We start from the raw sequence: 12,771 nt of genomic DNA on the forward strand, positions 1-12,771 counted from the left end.
CACACACACACACGCACCTACTTGCAAGCCCAAGACAAGTGTAGCATTGGCACTCTGTGGAAACAGCAGTCTTTCATGTATTCCGTGATGGTACAATCTTTGTCAAGTAGCCTACATGAATGACACCGATCTCATCGTCATAAATCATACCATACGTTTGTATATTAATCTAACCCATTACGAGAGGTGCGCGTTCTAGTTACACTAAAATAAAGCAATCATATATTCCCCCTTGAGTCACAGGGCTGCTGTGACGCCATGTTAAATGAGAGATAGCAGGCAAGGCAGTCATAATAATCTGAACGTTTATGGACTGATCATTATTGATGAATCAATTATAAGCATTAATGGATGAAGGCTGGTGTGTGTTGGGAGTGTAAATGTCCGATCTCCCCCGGTGGCCCAAATGAATCCACAGCATTATGGAGAATAACATGCGGTGGTCAAAGGTTTGGAGCGTCGGGTTTATATCCTCAACCCAGCTGCACATAACTCCATAGGACACGCTGCTACTGTAAGTTTGGAGACCTGGCTCACTGTCCATGAAAAGATAACAGCGGCGCGGCCACGCCAGTCCCGACTCCCGAAAATACTCTCCATAAGCCATAAGCGCTCGTATATTTTGAAAATAGCAGATCTACAAGCTCAAAACAACACGTTGTGAGCTTGTAGATCTGCTATTTTCAAATAGCCAATGCAGAATGACTGTTAAAGCAGTTTGTTTAAATGAGTTTATAAAATGTTATATTTTCACAGGGATTATTTATTAGTGTGTTAGATATACATTTTGGAGTGATACATGTGTTCAGATGCCTGTCAGACGGTCAGACAATGCTGCTCCGCAGGTCTACAATGGAACAAACGGTGGAAGCCAAACTCAACAACTGCCTTCGACCTGACGTGAGATCTGAGCAGGCCGTACGCTAAAGTCAAAGTCAGGATATATTGATAAATGCCGAAAGTTGCAGTGATCTCGCCGTACTCCCATTATTTGGTCTACACCGCGATAAATGAGGGCCATTATATCTACATAATCATTGTTGCTTACCAACCTTTGCATATTTATATAACCATACTGTATATATAAATTACACAAATCCCTGTGTATACATTTAATCATTGTTATCTATATAATCATAATAATGACATATAGTCATTGTTTCTGTTTACTTCTATTTATCTATAATGATCATTGTTCTGCAAATATTTGTTTTGAAACATGACATGTCTTTGATTGGCTGCCGTAAATGACTGAAACCCCCTGGTAAAATATATTCATAACAATGTAATGGTTAATGATCATCTGACTGAATTCATGCCCCCAAAAAGCTGCTCACTTTCCTATTTGAAGAAGTGTGTGTGTGTGTGTGTGTGTGTGTGTGTGTGTGTGTGTGTGTGTGTGTGTGTGTGTGTGTGTGTGTGTGTGTGTGTGTGTGTGTGTGTGTGTGTGTGTGTGTGTGTGTGTGTGTGTGTGTGTGTGACCTCTAAAGTAGAACAGCAAAATGTCCTTTTTTATTCTATCAATTACTCACCCTGTAAAGCCTTGAATACATTTTAGTTTTTTAGTTTTAGTCACATTTCTTTACGGTGAATGAAGAATCCCAAAACTTAGAAAATAATAGGCAGCCAAGATTAACAACAGCAAAACTATATCAGACCTGTGGGTCGTTACCCCCAGGGGGGTCCCCACATGATTTTTTGGGGCTCCCCAGAGGACGGTAATCAACAAACTATCTGTTATTTTCACAATATTTATCTGTGGAACCGAGGCAAACTAAATGTAATGCCTCAACTCCTACAATTCCAAGTGCTTGTCAGGGTGGGGGGGGTCCCCAGTTCAAATATGATTATTTTGGGGGGTCACCGCCTGAAAAGGTTGAGAGCCACTGTCGTACACGAGTGAGGAACGTGCCCAGGCATGCCCGTGGGCCGCAATAGGCGGCGAGTTCACATGCACATGTGCCTAGGCGTGTGTCATTCGTACAAGAGACGATTTAGCCCGGAAGTGAATTAAAAGGTCAATTTCTTCAGCTGAAAGCGATGTTTAGGATGTACTGACTGGATACAAGGCACTTGAATTATATTCTGAGAGCTGTGTTGGACTTTATAAAAGTGATTTATTTATATTTATATATAGTTTTGCTGTTGCTATTATTAACTTCAGTTCATCAAGTATTTTCTTCGATTTTGGATTCTTCATTCACTGTAAAGGAACAAACACAAATTCTCCATTAAGTATTTGATTGATTGAATATTTTATTAGGCAAAAATGTAAAACAGCACAGTTACATAATAAATATTTAGTCTAAAAGGTCCGTTCAAATTCAAATGGTGTTCAATTCATAGTCATATATAGTGGCACCAACAGTTCAAATATCAACACAAACAAAAAACAAAAAGTGCAGAGTCAAAACAAAAATAGGGGGGGGGGGGTTGCCTCATTCTTCACGGGGTGAGTAATACATTTTGGGGTGAAGTACCTCTCTGACCTGTGTCATTTTGACCTGTTGACCCCTGTCGTCCGCCACAGATCCGTAACTACTCGGACTGCGCGTGCGTCCAGAGCCGTCAGGTGATCACGCCGTCGTCGGGCTCCCAGGGCTCCAACCAGATGCAGCTGGTGATCGTCAAGACCTACCTGAACGAGAACGGCTACGCCGTGTCGGGGAAGTGCGACCGCGCGTGCAACACACTCATCCCCTTCCTGATCTTCCTGTTCATCGTCACGCTCATCACCGCCTGCGCGCAGCCCTCCGCCATCATCGTCACGCTCAGGTGAGTGTCCACGCCTTGGTTTATAAGGCATAGCAGTGGCAATCAAGCCATCCAGCCATGTTTTCACAGAATCAAACGTTGTATGGTCATGATGAATCACCAGCATCCTGGATGCTTGATTCTAGGCTTAAAATAATTGTATATAAATGTTTTTGGAAATCTCTATGGGAGGAATTAATGGGGTCTGGAACGATGGAACCAGAAAATGTCTGTCTGTCTGCATACTTCGAAAATAGCCGATCTGCAAGCTCACAACATGTTGGTGGGCTGTTCACACCGAGCACTAGGGATGGCCAACCGATAACCGTTAACCGCTAAGAAATCGGCAACCGGTTAATACTAACGATTAAAATGAATCGTTAAAAAAAAATATATATATATTGTTTTTAAGGGCCAACATTTTTTTTCGTAAGGCCTAACGGTAACCGGTTAATAAAATGTCTCCATTTGATAGTTATCGTGCCTACCGAGCACGATAACTATAATTAGAACGATAAGTATGTGAGTGTCTACACTGATGAACGATCACGCTCTGTAAACAGTAGCACCAAACACGCGCTGTTTGATGCTGTTTATGTACACGAAGCAGCTTGTGTGCAAACGCATGCAATAGGATACATGACAGACAGACTCACAGGCCTGAAAACATCCAGGCGAGATAGTAGTAGCCTACCTGAGGTAATGCTAGAGTTGGCTATTCATAATTGTCTCCTCATCTCAGTCAAATATATTGAACAAAAAACTATCACTTGATTGAGTTGTGAGATCGATTGCATCCCAGATGTCCTTCTGACGTATTGGCCGTTTCTATCGTTCATGAAATCGCTCTGAAAGTGTTCCAAGCGATATTGTTTACGACTATCGTTGTCGCTACAGTGGACTCTGCCAGCCACTTCAGTTGGAACGATTTTCAAACGACATATTCATAGTTCTCGTTATGCTTGTAGGTCGGTAGCAGAGCAGGAGAGGCCGTTCGCTCTGGGAATGCAGTTTGTTCTGCTCAGGACCCTCGGTGAGTAAAGCACGCTGACACACATTTATATATACAGTCAGGTTTAAGTGGTTAAATGCTGAACAAACACTGATATATATATACAGTCATGTTTAAGTGATTAAATACTGAACTAACATTCATATATCCAGTCAGGTTTAAGTGGTTAAATACTGAGCAGTGCTGTAGAGGCAGTGTAAACATCTGTTGTTCACGTTTTATTTATTTACCCTAGGTTTATTTAGTAATGGCTTTATTTACAATTCAATTCAGTAATTGAAACGTGTGTGTGTGTGTGTGTGTGTGTGTGTGTGTGTGTGTGTGTGTGTGTGTGTGTGTGTGTGTGTGTGCGTGTGCGTGTTTTGCTGACCTCTTATCTGAAATGCTGACACCTCTCTCTCTCTCTCCACTATTCTATCTTTCCGTTTCTCCCTCTCCTCTTCCTCTCGGATCATCTCATCTTTCTCTTCTTGTGCTCTTCCATCTCTCTCTCCTCTATCGCTCTGTCCTTTCCCTACTACTCGCTCCCTTTCTCTCTCTCTCTGCATCGTAACCGTCTTTCCTTCTCTTCTCTATTTTCTTTCACTCAATTCTCCCCTTCATTTCTTTTCTCCTTCTCCTTCTCCTTCCCTATCCTCTCTCCTCTTCTCTCCTCTCCTCTCCTCTCCTCCTCTCCCTCTCCTCACAGCGTACATTCCCACGCCCATCTACTTCGGGGCGGTCATCGACACCACGTGCATGCTGTGGCAGCAGGACTGCGGCGTGCATGGCTCGTGCCACGAGTACGACGTCACCTCGCTGCGCTTCGTCTACTTCGGCCTCGCCGCCAGCCTCAAGTTCCTGGGCTTCCTCTTCATCTTCCTCACCTGGTACTCCATCAAGTACAAGGAGGAGCGGGTGGAGCGCTGGCTCAAGCGCCACCTGGGCGCGCCGGGCGGCGACACGGTGGGCGCGCTCGTGTGCCACCCGGGCGGCCGCAAGGGCCACGCCCGCACGCGCTCCTGCCCCGTCAACATCCCGCGCACCGACGCGGCGGGGGCGGCCGTTCAGAACGGCGTGGGCCACGCGGCGGCGGCTCTCAACAGGGGGGTGAGCACGCAGAGCTGCCCCGGGGACGAGCTCAGAGCCCTGCCGCCGCCCGCGCTTCCTCCTCCCCCTCGTCCCCAGACGCCGGCACGCTCGCTGGAGCAAGTCTGAGACCTCCTCCTCCTCCTCCTCCTCCTCCTCCTCCCCTGTATCCACACCTGTCTAAAAAAATGAAAACGTGCCTTTTATTCACTACGGTCCTCACATGTTACGTGTATACGCACACACACACACACACACACACACACACACACACACACACACACGGTCAGTCACAGGCATTGGACTTGTGCCCCCCCCCCCACCCCCACCCCTTTGTAGAACCTAGGCCAGTGGATCTCAAACTTCTAAGGACCCCCCCCCATAACATTTGGTTCCATTTGTACACTCTCAGAGTTACAGACCTGTAAGGGTCCATTTGGAACCCCCCTCACCAAGGAACCCTTGCGGACCCCCCCACTTTGAGAACTACTGAGTTAACTCCCCACATAACTCGCAGAGTTACAGACCTGTTAGCGTCCTTTTGGTTCCCTGCTGTCAGTTATTTCACGGAGGACCCCATGGAAACCCCCCCCCCCTCCAAGGACCCCCCTTGGGGGTTCCCGGAGCCCACGTTGAGGACCACTGACCTAGACTCAACCAGAGAACAGATACCTCAGCTTCGAGCCCCCCCCCCCCCCCCCCCCCATAGAGCCTGGTTTCACATATAGTTGCGCGCCGGAGTCGCACACCAGACGTAGAATCACGTGGCGCCGTGAGCTGAGTTCGGTGCTGAGTTCGGTGTGTGACGCCACGCGCAGCCAAGTATACAGTAAACCGGGGCGTGCAGGGCCGTTCACAACCAAGCACTATAAACCAGTGGTGGAAAAAGTACTCAAATGTTTTACTAAGTAAAAGTATCAATACATTACAAAGGTATTGGTATCGAAATGTACTTAAAGTACCAAAAGTAAAAGTACTAAAATGTTTGAAAATAGCAGATCTACAAGCTTGTGAGCTTGTGAGCTTGTAGATGTTTCATAATGTAATAATTTATATCTGCAAACTAACTAGTAACTACAGTTTTCAAGTAATTGTAGTGGAGTAAAAGTACAATATTTGCCTCCGAGATGTAGTGGAGTAGAAGTAAAAGTATAGACAATTGGAAATTGCCAGCAAAGTGCCGCAAAGTTGTACTTAAGTACAGTACTTGAGTAAATGTACTTAGTTACTTTACACCACTGACTATAACTATTATAACTATAAAAGATTTAACCACATAAGCCTCAGCAACCATATTGTAAGGAGCTTGTTGGTGTGCTATTTTCAGCGAAAGCTTTCCCCACAATATAACAGAAAACAGAAAAGACACTAGTATAGAGCCCTGAGGGACCTTAAGTGGTTAAAATTCGTTCTAACCCGCGTGGACGAGCGATAATGGTTGTCGATATAGTTATTAGTGCTCGATGTGAACGGCCAATAGCACCTGTTCGTGTGCGTAGCCTTTTTTGTTTTTTGGTCGTGTATTTGTGGGGACGCATCGCGTTGCGCGGGTGTGTGTGTGTGTGTGTTCCTGCTCACCACGGATCACCTTCATCACTGGAACAAAATGAGGAGAAAAAAAAACTTTAAAAAATAAATAAAAGAAAAACAAATGTGGAAAAGTATTAGTAACAGTGGAGAGCCGATGGCATGGTGCTATGTGAGAATGACGTGAACGCCTGGCGGCGCTTTCCCCCTCTTTTTTTTCCCGTTTTTTTTTTGTATTTTAGCGTTTTAAAAGAGGAGGAACAAAAAACAAACAAAAAAAAAAAGAACCCAAGTGGACAATGTGTGTCTGGCTAAGCGGCTTGGCATGTACAAAACGCATTCCTGCTCTCTGTAAGGCCTTTTGTTGCTGCCCCCGGAAAAAAAACACAATGGCAGCGAGTATTAACGTTTGGAAGTATAGCAACCGGACTGTTTGGCTTTTCCCCCAGGCCCCAACACAATGTGTCCACCACACGTGAACCCACGCTTTTTTTACCTTGAAAGAAATAACATGGATGTTTTGCTGGCTGCTGGCCCGCATACCCCGACTGGACAACGCAGCCAATGGTTTCTACGGTCATGTTTAGGAGGACGGAAGATGAAACTGTCGCCGTGGAAAAAGGTTCTTAGTGAAGGTCACGGAACAAGTGGGTTTTACCCGATGGAAAGAATGGGGTACTAATCTAAAGCTGCAATCCACAACTTCATGCATTACATTTCTCAGAATGGGTCAAACTGGCAATAGAATATAATGTTCAGAAGCATCTTCCATAAAACATTACCTTACAGCAGGGGTCGGCAATAGGCGGCCCGCGGGCCGAAATTGGCCCCCCAGAAATAATATCTGGCCCGTGAGAAAAATTTGAGAAAAAAAAAATTTTGAAAAAAAAAAAAAAATTTTTTTTTAGAAAAATATTTTTTGATTTTGAACCCACTTTTGAAATCATGCACTCATAAACACGATGCATTTTAAAGGATTTATAACATTTTATAGCTAGATTAGAGGAAAATGGAGAAGAAAAAAAAAATCACCAGAAAAATCGCCTGTGCTGATATTTAAACCGGAAAAAATGTTGATTTATATTGGTCAAACAGAACCGAATTAGACCCAAATTAGACCCGAATTAGACCGAGTTAGACCCGAATTAGACCCGAAAAATGTTGCGCCCGCGCGCTTCGCGGGGAGGCCCGGCCCGCGATGGAATGTCTGGGAGTGATATTGGCCCTAGGCTTATCTCAATTGCCTACCCCTGCCTTACAGGTCTTGGATATTTCATAAGAGCAAAGGTTAAAGGCTCAGTCTGCAATTTCTTCAACGGGTTGGCTGCATGTAGAACGGCAAGGGAACATACTAGGTGGAACATAGGTTTAGAATAATACCTAAATATCTTAATTCTACATATTGTGCTAATTATGTAGGAAACACAGTGCTAGTGAGGAGGACTTCTTTCTCACTGTTTCACAAATCACAGATTGCAGATTTGGTTTTGCTTTAACCCATTTAGACTTGAGGCCAAAAATGCCTTCTAAATCCTGACATAAGTTTTCTGAAAAAATGTCAAATATGTATTAAAAAATTACAAAAATGTATGTTGCTATATACTGTACATAGCAACAACTACCCCAAAAGCGGTTCCCGTCTTGAAAGGTATAGTTACAAATAGGGGTTCCCGCCCTAAATGGGTTGAATCCCTGCAACTTTCATGTCCTGCTCACTAGGAATCGGACCGGGGCGTGACCGCTGCAATTTCTACTGCTGAGCTAATAGAAAGCCCGTTTGAGCAGAGGGTATATTGTGTTTTTGGACTTCATGCAATACCACTTGTCAACAAGCTGTGGTCCTACCCGACCCCAGGATCTAAAGGTCTTAATTGAAGAACATAGGTAGACCAAATATTGTATTAACATACTCTGCCATGCAGATTGGTCAAAACGTTTGATTCACGTGCAAGAAAAAGTTGTGGATTGCAGCTTTACTTTAATGTAAATCTTTCATATCTGCGCATTAGGCAATATGAGAGAGCAGGGGCTCCTACGGTATATCATTCAAGAAAAAGCATAGAGGATTACATTAATTTGTAGTGTCATGAGAGAGTTTTGGAATGGAATCTTAAATCTAGTCTAGTGCAGGAATATCCACTCCTCTTACAAGCGTGCCACCGCTCGTATGCTAACAGCTAGCCAACATGTTAAACGGTAGTGAATTCAACCTTTTGTAACCTTTTGGCCAAAAGAAAAGGATAGTTGTGTGTGTTTTTTTTCTTTTTTTTTGTCCTGGGCTCGCATACCAGCCTCAGTAACAGCTCTATAGGCTGCTCTAAGGAGGCATTTTCTCAGCAAGACGGCAGTGCTTCTTGTAAAACCAATAAATAAGTGACTTTATTTTCTTTTTAGCTCGAGTCCTGCTGATTTCAGAGCTGCAGACTTTTTCAGAGAGCAGAGCCTTGTACAGAAGTCGGGGAAAACTGAAAAAAGTATAGAAAAGCTGAGAAATAGTTTCAAGCTCCTTGAAATGTTTTTAAGTGGAAATAATGGAGAAAAGTCTGGATAAAATGTGATAAAATGAGAAGGCATTTTGTGTCCTGGGTCCCAACTAGGATTCAATGATGGATCATCTAAAACAGTGCAAATGGAACCAAATGGACCCTATGTGTCCATTTGGTTTCATTTGCACACTCTCAGAGTTACTGACCAATAAGGGTCCTCATTTTGACCTCTGGTGGTCTCCCCAGACCCGACATGGAGAAGCGGTGATCTTTCCAGTAGGGAGCAGCCCTTATACCGCTAATGATTTCTGGGGTTGCAAACGTCTTTGACTGAACAAAATAAGGATTGATGTCCACAGCGGACTCCGGCCAGATGCATTTCTCCTTAGGGACAGCACTTCTCCTTAAAGTGCAAACCCATTGATTTATTTTTTTTCTTACCGAGGCAGCTTATGCTGGCCAACAGTGTTATAGCAACGCCAAACTGAACTAGCGAGATTGTGTTTTTGTTGCCTTCCATTACATTTCCTTCCCTCACAAACCGTTGTCCTGTCTAAAGGAGTGATTCTCAACCTTTTTCATTTCAAGGACCCCCGAGTTTGATATGCATGAGGCCACGGACCCCCATTTGATACCATTTTGTCCTCCCCCCCAATCTACTCTGTCAAATCTTCAGTGAGAAAGTAACTTTGAGAGTGTGCAAAGGCTCCATTTGGTTCTATTTTGCACGCACTCTGAGTTACAAAACCGTAAGGGTCATTGTGTCAACTCTGTGGGCATGTTGCCTGTTGGGTCAGACATTTCATGCATATACACGCATACAACATGCAATACCGTTTCCACTGCCTGTCAATTCACACGCTGTGGTTGGGTGACCCCTGCTGGTCAGATCTGGATCTTTTTTTTTATTGGTTGGAATGAGTTGTTGTAATTCAGTGTGTATAGTTTTTTTTTTTTTTTTCTGTTCTCAGTTCTCAGGGGACAGTTTGCCACACAGTAAAAATCCTCACTGGTAATTTACATACCTGGTAATTTACAGAACTCCGAGAGTTACTAACGGATAAATTAACGGAGGATTTTGCTGTGTACATAATAATGTTGCTGTCGGTTCAAACGCTGTTCACGTGGAGAAACCTGTTGCGTTGTCGATGTTTTTTTTTTAAAGCATTGGAAGTACAGATGTGTACCGTGGCTTCTTGGGGGTTACCGACATGCTCTGCACCATCCCTTCTTGAGGTACGAACATGCTCTATCCACCTGTTTCTTGGCTGTGTGTTTTCCACTTCCTGCTGGATTTCATTGGATATCATTAGTCATCTGACCGGTTTCATTGGATTTCATTGGATCTAAAGACAGGAAGTGGAACACAGTGAAAAGCCTAGGAAACAGGTGGATACCATCCCTTCTTGAGGTACGAACATGCTCTATACGATCGATTCTTGGGAGTATGGACATGTACCATCGCTTCTTTTTTTATGATCAACTGAATGATTGCAGTGAGTTTCTTTTCTATATCGGGGGATTTTCGTCGTAACAATTTTCGATGTTAGAGAGTGCATTGCAATTACAGTCCTTCCAGAGATACACAGCCAGAACCACGAGAGTAGATAAACTGACATCATTTTAGTGACAAACTGACGAGTTTATCACTAAAAAGTATTGTTTCGACAATAGTGGAGAGAATGTGAACATTTTAGAATTACGGAGGGTCTAATTATAGTTGATAAAAGAAATCAGAATTGTAGTCGCGAACTGTGACAACTGGAAGTAGTTTACCGCTGTTTGACCTCGTTATGTTTTTCATCTGCCGTGAAAACATTGAGCAGTCGTCACTGTTTAGAGTAGAATAGATTAGACACATCGCAGCCACGACATTCCATATCCATGTAATAACGAAACGAACGAGTAGAATGTTCAGGCTTAACCACTTAAGACCCCCAGCATACGTATTGTGGGGAAAGCTTTCGCAGGAAAATAGCCGCTCGACAAGCTTACAACGCGCCACGCTGCGACGCGTTGTAAGCTTGGCGAGCTGCTATTTTCCTGCGAAAGCTTTCCCCGCAATAACGGAAAACAGAAAAGACACTGGTGTAGAGCCCTGAGGGACTCCGCTCAACCATAGGGGGTTTTAAGTGGTTGAAAGTGAATCACGTTGAGTGCTAACCATGTGTCGATTTAATGGTGCGCAGAAATCCATAGGCCTGCGTCCCGTCTCGGTCTGCCAACATATTTGCTGTTAACACCGCTGGGTTTTATATTTTCTAAAACATTGACACCTTTGTTTTTTTTTTCCATTTTTGGTGTAATCACGTCCGATCATTTTGTTTCACGTCACAGAAGTGTTCGCTGGGCTTTCGGTGTCTGATCACTCTTAGAGCAGTGGTTCTCAAACATTTTCATGTCAAGGAGAACCCCCAAATTGATATGTGTTTGACCCCCCCCCCCCCCCCCCCCCTTATCTGAAGAGATTTATGCCAGGGTTTGCCAAAAGAGAAGATTTCTGTAAAAAAAACTAAATTATTCCTTTTTGTTTTTTAAATAACAGATTACAAGCTCATAACGCATTGCATCATAAAGCATTCTGAACTAGGTTATTCAAATTTCAAATAGCCTATCTCGGTTTAAGTGGTTAAACTTAGTTTGACCTTTGACGCTGTTAAATCATTTTGCTGGGGAACCCCAGGAAACCCCCTCAAGGACCCCTTCCACTTTGAGAACCACTATTTTAGAGTTTCTTCATTCCTTCTGCAACCTGCAATGACCTCCTTATATTTGTCCAGTGTCTTCAAAGACACTCGGAGAAAGTACCTCTCCAAGTTAAGCCTGGTTCATACTGTCATACGTGGTCGTCCGCTGAACATGGCAGATCTACAAGCCCACAAGGCGGCGCAGATGCGACGTGTTTTGGGCTTGTATATCGGCCCTGTTCGCTTCCCCGTCGTGCGGCGAAGCGTAAGCGAGGCGCCACTCGGCTCCGTTTGCGCTTCTCCTGCAAGGCCTCAAGAACAGTGGTGGAAGAAGTACTCACATTTATTACTCTAGTAGAAGTAGCAAGTACCACAATGTAGAAAAGAGTGAAAGTCCTGCATCTAAAATATTAGGGTTGTCAAACCTTTTCAAAAATAGCAGACCTACAAGCTCACAATGCGACGCTTTGTGAGCATGTAGATCGGCTATTTTCGAGTAGCCCAAGTATAAAATGGGGCTTATTTGGTTAATGTTTTGTGTAACTAAAGCTGTCAAATAATTGGGAGTCAAAGTGGAGTAAAAAGTACAATATTTGCCCCTGAGAAGTATAAAGTACCAAAAATGGGAAATGCTCATGTAAAGTTAAAGTACCTCAAAATTGTACTTAAGTGCAGTACTTGTAAAGAGTAAATGTCCTTAGTTAACTTTCCACCACTGCTCAAGGACTTCCTGAGGTCTGTTTCAGTCTTCTTTACTCTTATCTTTTCAGTTGAGCTCTAGAGTTCAGGACTGTTTCCTCCTCTTTTCCTCACATTCTTCAAAGAGCTTTGTCATATTTTGTTTGTCGGATGAACTGGCGGCCATATACCCTCTGCTGATGTTACTGTGAACCTACGAGCAAATCAATTGCCCTGCCTTATTTACTCTCCCTACTTTTGTTTTGTCTGACTTGTTAAGCTTCCCACACTTAGTTGTACCTGCCTTGTTTACCTGGTTGTACCTGCCTTGTTTACCTTCCCGTACTTTGTTTTTCCTGCCTTGTTTATTCCCTACTTTGTTGTACCTGCCTTGTTTACCTTCCCTACCTCGCCATACCTGCAGCTGACAAATTCCAGGTTTTGCCACCCCCTCCAAAATACTGAACACAATTTCATTTTTTTCCTTCTTTTGTTTAACAAAGAACAAATGTGTTGTGTATTATATTGTGGTATCAATTTCAAGATGGACTGCAGATGA

At 43.7% G+C, this 12,771-nt stretch overlaps 1 protein-coding gene across 2 annotated transcripts in view; it reads left to right on the forward strand.

Annotated features, from left to right (window-relative positions):
* The window catches only part of LOC311046221 (solute carrier organic anion transporter family member 5A1-like), a 49,145-nt gene extending 44,067 nt beyond the window's left edge, over window positions 1–5,078 (forward strand). For both annotated transcript variants that reach the window (XM_084058418.1, XM_084058417.1), the window contains exons 10-12: window positions 2,531–2,775; window positions 3,723–3,787; window positions 4,455–5,078. In XM_084058418.1, coding sequence (XP_083914544.1) covers window positions 2,531–2,775; window positions 3,723–3,787; window positions 4,455–4,963 — 819 coding nt within the window. In that variant the 3' untranslated portion in view covers window positions 4,964–5,078. The remainder of the gene's footprint in view (window positions 1–2,530; window positions 2,776–3,722; window positions 3,788–4,454) is intronic.
* The last annotated feature ends 7,693 nt before the right edge of the window (window positions 5,079–12,771 follow it).

The sequence above is a fragment of the Gymnoscopelus microlampas genome (assembly GCF_963454915.1).
Source record: "Gymnoscopelus microlampas genome assembly, chromosome: 5".
Lineage (NCBI taxonomy): Eukaryota > Metazoa > Chordata > Actinopteri > Myctophiformes > Myctophidae > Gymnoscopelus > Gymnoscopelus microlampas.